At 40.0% G+C, this 7811-nt stretch overlaps 1 protein-coding gene across 2 annotated transcripts in view; it reads left to right on the top strand.

The window, feature by feature from the left end:
• unc5ca (unc-5 netrin receptor Ca) overlaps positions 1-7811 on the top strand; it is a 187370-nt gene that overhangs the window by 88284 nt on the left and 91275 nt on the right. For both annotated transcript variants that reach the window (XM_032514911.1, XM_032514912.1), the window contains exon 2: positions 1159-1395. In XM_032514911.1, the coding sequence (XP_032370802.1) occupies positions 1159-1395 (237 nt within the window). The remainder of the gene's footprint in view (positions 1-1158; positions 1396-7811) is intronic.

The following is a 7811-nucleotide window of genomic DNA, read 5'->3' as shown; positions in this document are numbered from 1 at the left end:
TGTGTGTGTGTGCGCGCGCATGAACAGTTAAGATATGTGAAAGAAAGAAAGATGCCTTCCTTTCCCTCCCTCCTGCTCTTGTAATCCTCTTGTGTGTTGGTGACCTTGGCAACCTAGTGACCAAACATTCTTTGTGTCGCTTTGATTGAGGCCACAGGTGGGTGTGAAGTTTGTACATACTGAAAGTGAAGGAGAGAGGGAAAGCAAGAGAGAGCGAGAGAAAGGGAAAGAGAAGGATGGAGGAGGATACAGTTCTTGGTGCCCTTATGGTTGGCCAAATGAGCACTCTGTCTTTTTCAGATTTTTTTTTTCGGCAAGACAAACAAATTTCAGTGGAGTTGCACTGGTAGGGGATTCACTGGCAAAGTAAATTAGTGCAAATTTCTGCGTAACGTAAAGTAGCACTGTTGATCAATAGCAACCCATCTTGGAAGAGCTGACCTTTAAGGTACCAGAGTCTTATGCTGCACTCTCCACTTTTAATTTATCATTCTTTTAAAATGTGAATTTCTTCACAACAGAGCAGTTAGTCGATGGTACAAACATAGCTTTTGAATATGTTACATACACAGTACGTACAGTATGTAATATGTTTGTTGGTGATTAATGCATTTGAATTCCATGAGGGAAGGAAGGTATGTGACGTGCACATTCGCACAATGCGTTGTGGAGATTTGGATGTGTGTGCTTCGGCTCCTCTTTGAGCATGTGTGACCTGTGGTTACCCATAACACCCTTCTCTACGTAGGTTCACAGAGACATTTGTGTATTTTTTGGTTGAAAGAAAAATCTGAATCTTGTTTTTTTTTGTGTGGAGATGACTCCAGCCAGAAGGTTTCTACAAATGGACACAGCCTAATGTGCTATTTAAATTTGCATTTTATTGCTTAGTGGAACAAAATTGTTCAGTGTCCAGGTCACCGGCTTGGGACACGGCAATGATTAGTGATCACATGAGACTGACACTGTCTCATACACACTCAGTTCAGGGGACAATGCTGCTCACTGGTGTGAATCACAGAACAATAATTAACGAATAAAAGAATGCATAATTTTCTTTCTGAAACCCCTTTTGTACCTGTTAGTCTGTGAAATCTGTGAAAATACTGAATAGCAGTGACTCTCCAAATTAACCTTTTCTTTTTCCTCCTTTCGCAGTGAGAGATGATGACGATTTCCTGAGTCTGAGCGAACTCCCGGAAACCTTCCCCTCCGACCCTCCGGAGCCCTTACCTCACTTCCTGTTTGAACCTGAGGAAGGCTACATTGTCAAGAATAAACCTGTCAATCTCTACTGCAAAGCAACGCCTGCCACGCAGATTTACTTCAAGTGCAACAGCGAGTGGGTCCATCAGAAAGACCACACTGTGGAGGAAAGGGTGGACGAAAACTCAGGTGAGTGAATTCCAGCACACACACACACACACCTCACGTCATGTACACACAAACGTGCGCTCAGATCTAATCAGTGAGTGCTGTAGTGCAAAGAAAGGTGACGGATCAGATCATACTCTACCGGTCAAAGGTTTTGGGTCACTTAGAAATTTCCGTTGTACTCCATTATAGACAGAATACCAGCTGAGATCAGTTGCATTGTTTTTTAAACCAGGGCAGCAGTTTTCAGATTACATTATGTGCTTACATAATTGTAAGCACTTATGAGATCATAAGGGGGCAAGGTTACCTCTCCTTTCTCTGCTCTGCCCGCCCAGATAATTTGACCCACCCATGACAGAGAGACATGACATGGCTTTCAAATGAGCAAAGTGGCAGTTGGTCAAGGCCAGACCCCCAGCCTCCACCTTGCTGCCGCCCCCACCCCTTCTCCTCAAAAGCTACAGATTCAGAAATGGCACATTCTAAGGAAAGCTCATTGTGGGACTGGCTCTAGTGGCTGTAATTCTGCACCAAGGCTGAATTATGGGAAAGAGACTTCAGATATGGTATTAGGAGACCACTAAGGTCTATATAAAAGAGACTTCAGATATGGTATTAGGGGACCACTAAGGTCTATATAAAAGAGACTTCAGATTTGGTATTAGGGGACCACTAAGGTCTATATAAAAGAGACTTCAGATATGGTATTAGGGGACCGCTAAGGTCTATATAAAAGAGACTTCAGATATGGTATTAGGGGACCACTAAGGTCTATATAAAAGAGACTTCAGATATGGTATTAGGGGACCACTAAGGGGTATATAAAAGAGACTTCAGATACAGTATTAGGGGACCACTAAGGTCTATATAAAAGAGACTTCAGATACAGTATTAGGGGACCACTAAGGTCAATATAAAAGAGACTTCAGATATGGTATTAGGGGACCACTAAGGTCTATATAAAAGCATCCAAAGATCACCATGTCATGGGATCTTTAAAATGATATCAAATTAGTAAAGAATGTGCCTTTGGAACATTGGATGAATGGCTGCTGGGCAATGAACATATTGCATTACATATCAGCCAACCACTCAGATCAGCTGGTTTTCTGTCTATGATGGAGTGGTATGGAAATTTGTAAGTGACCCCAAACTTTTGACCCATAGTGTACTTTGAAACACTGTTCAACTTAAAGAAAAATAATAAGCATGAATGCATTGCTGATGTTGACTCTTTACTGGTAAACATCCAATAGGTTGGGTCACAATGTATAGTACATGCATTATATACATATTTTATTTCTACAAAGGATGTTACTTACCAGACTATTTGTACTACATGTGTCCTGATGAACAGTTCAACGGTATTGAACACATCTAAGGTGAAAAAATGACACATTTAATAAATGTTCTTTAAGTCACTATCTATCGCCAAATGATGTAACCCAATAGGGATTGAGCCCGACTAATGAATGCCTTTGCATTTACGATATTATGAACTGGGCATCTGTGGCGACATCCCCAAAAAAAAATCAAAAGCGGTGTCCAGCTGGTGACGCGTTTTCCAACACCCAGCAGTGGTTGGCCTGCTAGAGCGGGTAGGTGGAGCTAACGCAACAGACTCACTCTTAAACTCTCTTGTGTGTAAGGCGGTGTACTGTTTTTTTCTCTGCTAGTGTTGGGAGTAAACGGTTAATATGGCTGAACAAATAAGGAAAAGAGCCAATACTACAGTCGATTCAACTTCAAAAAAACATATAAGCCATGGGTGCTGCCACAGAGAACGAAACGGAGATCTTCAAGATTGCATCTTTGAGTTGACCTCTTAGCCTGCACATTTTTTATGTGCCTGACAATAATGAGATTTTGCTCTGTGTGATATAAAGTTGTCACACATCCAGAAAATGTGGCCAACATTTCTCCCAGGCTGTCTCACTGGTGCACTGTGAGCAAACAGGTTAAACCTATTAATCAGATGTTTAGTTATTTGCGCTGAAACCTAGGTCGTACTTCATACGTGTGTACACAGCCGCCTCCACCAGTGTTGTACTGCAATGTTCACAGGACAGTTTACAGGATCCACAGTGAGGAACTGGACTGCAGCCAAAGTTCCACACGTGTCACTTAACAGCACATGGTATTATTCTACTGGCTAGGTAATGATGAATCAGGCTGTTGCTTTGGCAGGAAGACAAAGACGTACACAACCCGGTTTCTTAAACTTAAGGTTGACATGAGCTCAGCTTATTGGTCTCCACCTGCCTGTTAATGAGCCTGAGTCCCCAGAGCGGGTGATTAAACAGTTTGAGAACTCCTAATATATATTGCCTGCTCAATAAATTAAACAGTGGGGTCAACAGTAGCACAAATCAGCACAATTGTGGCTTAAACACTATGCTTTTTTTCTTGAAGCAGGTGAGCAAAACACATAGTAAATATTTTATGCGCTCACTCTTTGACATCTGTCAGTGTGTACATTGTGCAATTGTTAGGAAGCAGAACATTTGACTCGGACTCAACCCAATTTGACACATTGACTTGCCCATTGAAGATTTCCCCTTGTGTTACAAAGCAGACCCTGCAGGCAAACATTGTGCTATGTGTATAGCTTTGTGTGTGTGTGTGTGTGTGTGTTTGTGTGTGTGTACTTGTGTGCATGTCCTGGTTGCTTCGTGGGTCTGCTACACTACTAAACCCAAGACGAAGACAGAAGCAACTGAGCGGTACAGTTTGATCTTCCCCCTGATTTAGCTGTCACACACGAATAGTCAAGGAAGAGGAGAATAAATGCAACAAAACCTGCAAGGAGTAAACATGAGAAAGGTATAGAAACACACACGGAGGTGCACACAGTGGTAAAAAATAGAATAATGTTATAGTCTCTGTAGGGGGGAACGGATCCTTCTTACCCTAGCTCATCGTCTTTAACCCTGTATAACTTGTTTGGTTCCCTAAACATTTCTTTTAAACACTTTTCTCCCCTTTTTTTATCTCTCTCACTGGTTCCTCCCAGTGCCACATTTTTCTGCTCTCTTGTGTCATTCTTAAACTTAATTTTTTCTTCTTTTTTCTTTTGAGTCCAATCCTTGTTCTTGTCCTCCTAAAAACTGTATGTGTCCTGAGGAGGTTTTGCATCAAACACCTGCCTGCGAGAAAGCTTGGAAGGTGAAATTACTCTTTTATATATGAATGTGTCGGTCGGTCTTGCTCTTTCCTATAGTTGGTACATGTCTTTCTTTCACAGCCTTTTGTGGGCTTCCATGAGTAAATTGTGAGAGATGACTATGTGTATTTACAAGAGACATCCAGTATCCTCCTTCCAATCTGTCTCGTTCTTTTTCTGTCTTTTTTTTCCTCCTGTCTCTCACCGTTACACCATTACTGACATCACTCGCAGCTGCAAGTCATTTATTAGTCTCCCGTCAGCCGCTCATTTGTTAGCTGCTGGATTTCCAGACAGCGTGTTATTGGGAGGAAATTCTGTTTAATTAACGACCCATGGATTAAGGCTCTTCAACAGTATGTGATGACACCATGAGGTTGTTCAAGGATCAGGATCATCCAGTCAGCTGACAAAACATCTGTGTGTTTTGAACAACATCATGTCCAATTTATTCTTGACTTAAATTTCATTGGATGTCTTGCAGCCACATTAACCACAGATATCTCATTTTGTGCAAAACTTGAATTTGATGATTCCATTTTACAGATATTTTACTTTCTGCCTGTTGAAATAACCCTCAGGCCGAATTTAAACATGGATTTGGTTTTTTAATGTTTGATCTGCTTTAGATATGGTTTAATTTATGCTTAATTTATATTTTACAAAGCCATCCTAATGTCACTTGGATAAAAAATGGATTAGCTGCATGCTACGTTGTACTGCTCCGGACACTTAATATCTTAAACACACCATAATCCATACAGATATACTCATGCAACTATAATGAATACAAAGATACTCTGGGAACATTATGCAATATTAAAGGCTTTTGAGGTAAAAACAAAAAAATCTATTCATCCTGTTTGGGTTTCTGTTTTGCATGAATTTACAATCAACAAAGTTTTCTGCAACTGTACTATTTTATTAAATGCGTTTTTCTCTGAACTAATCTGATAGTCATGCAGTGCAAAAAAACCAAACAGACAAATCAAACAGAAATCCTAATATAAATGGAACTCCATGATGCCTTTTTGCTCTTATACAAAGCATTTAGGTCACCTTTGAACAAAAGGCAATGCGATTATCAAGAGATTATAATACTAGATATATATAATGCAACACAGTTCTAGTGAATTAGAAAACTGCTTTAGGTTTGTGCCTGGTGAATGCACACTGTGTGTGTGTGTGTGTGTGTGTGTGTGTGTGTGTGTGTGTGTGTGTGCGCACTGTTTATGTTTATCGGTGTGAAAACCTGAACTCAGTAAGCTGTTTTCTCCTCTTTGTTTCCTGCTGTTTCACAGACACAGCTGGAAGCTATGGCCCCCATACTGCTTTTATTATCTCTGTCTTCTCCTTCCATCTATTCCTCTCTGTCCCTTCCTCTCCTTTTCTTCTTTTCCTTTTTCTCTGCTCCATACTGTTTTGTGCTCGACTCTAATTTCCACTGACCGAAATTGGAGAGAGCAGAGGTGGATGAAACCTGAGCTTGACGAAAGCAGTGGAGAGAAGTAGGGGATGATGGAGGGATGCCGATGGAGAGTGCCTTTGAGAGGGCTGGAAAGGCCAACAGATATCAGGGAGTCCCACTGAGGAGAAAGATGATATGAATCCCACTGTGCAGTTTTCCTTCTCTCCCTCGCTCAATCCCACTCTCTCTTTCTCCCCGTGTTTCACATCCTGTCATAGAGGACAAGGACGTTCAGCTTAAAATAGTGTTTGTTGTAAAATGGGGAAAACCCTCAAAAAAAAAAAAAGTACATACAAAACATACATGAAACAAGCCTGAAAGTTGTATCAAGTTCAAAGTCACAAAAATACATTTAGAAAGTTTTTCTTGTCAAACAGAATGATGGAAATGCAGTTCTTGTTTTTTTGCCACATGGTGAAAAAGGAAAGAAAAATAAAATAAACTAGAGTTACTAAAATAACAGGGATGAATTAAAGATGGTTGAATGATAGGAACAATGTGGAGGAAGGGCCAAAAACAACAGAGTAGTTATTTTTGTATCATGAGACACAAAACTATCACTTTGTATGAAGCTTTGATGCATCACATACACCTTCACAATGCATTCCGGTGTATTCTAACAGTCATAAGGAATTACAAGTATGACTGTAATAGTTCATAAGAACTAAATGGACCTTTTTCACAGCAGACATGTTAACATGCTTTTACCAGCAGGACATTCACAGGCGTCATTAACAACATTAACAATGGCTGCATTCCATTTAGTGGCCCTTGTCTCCTCTTATTGTATTGTACATGCTAGAAATGAATAATGAGACAGTTACAAAACTAGTGACAATTAATGTTATTTGTTGCTTTTCCTGCAGTGACATTAGAAACATCTTTTTTGTAATTTTGAGTATAAGATTAGACCTGTGATTTTAAAATAAAATAAATCAAGTTAAAAGGCATAGGGCACTTGGAGAGCGCAGCCCTCCGCCAAGGCCATGACCTGTCTCTCAATGGTAACGAAAGTGAGACATCAGTTCTGTGTCCGTCCAATGATTCCTATTTTGGTCCCGTAACTTCCCAGTCAAATAGAAAGTGCTGTAAACATGTTGCTTCTAAATCTTTACAATTATTCAAAAAAATAAAAAATAATTCAGCAGGTCTGCCTTGTTGCACAACTAAAATCTTTGTCAAAACAGGTAACATAAAGCCGGGCAATGCATCCAAACCAAAATATTCTTGACAGAGGTAGCTAACTTGACATGCCACTGTGGTCTCCATGCCGACCGGCCTTCTCCAGCACCTCAGCCAAAGTAGGAAAGTAACATTTAATATAGTATTACTGCTTACACATGTTTTCAAAACTATGTCTCCTTTTTTCAAAACTCTACACACAATTCCCAAAACGGCACACACAAAATGCAAAAGGACATCTCTTCAAAATGAACCACTGCATTCATGGCCATAAACACATCTCAAAAAGAAGAATTTGCATCAAATAGCAAACACTTCTTCCATGATAGTACATTTTTGGATGTACCATGTACACACTGTTGTTCTGAATCTAAAGCTCTTTTGTCTTTCATAGGCTTATGTCAACATTTACAACGTTCTAGAGAGAAAGTAGTCTGCTGAGAGTGGTTGAAAAGTAAATACTGTAAACAACAATGCAATGTTACAGTAAAACGGAAAATAGTCATTGGGCAACACATTACGTTTGTAAGAGTAGCACAGTGTTGCATACAGTAGCATGAAACAAGAAAACAATATATGTAAACAAAAGCTATCATTTTTAGAATAAAAAATGTGTGTGTG

This window comes from Etheostoma spectabile, chromosome 5 (assembly GCF_008692095.1).
Source record: "Etheostoma spectabile isolate EspeVRDwgs_2016 chromosome 5, UIUC_Espe_1.0, whole genome shotgun sequence".
Lineage (NCBI taxonomy): Eukaryota > Metazoa > Chordata > Actinopteri > Perciformes > Percidae > Etheostoma > Etheostoma spectabile.
Note: the sequence above shows the minus strand (reverse complement) of the source record. Positions and strands in the feature narration are given on the sequence as shown.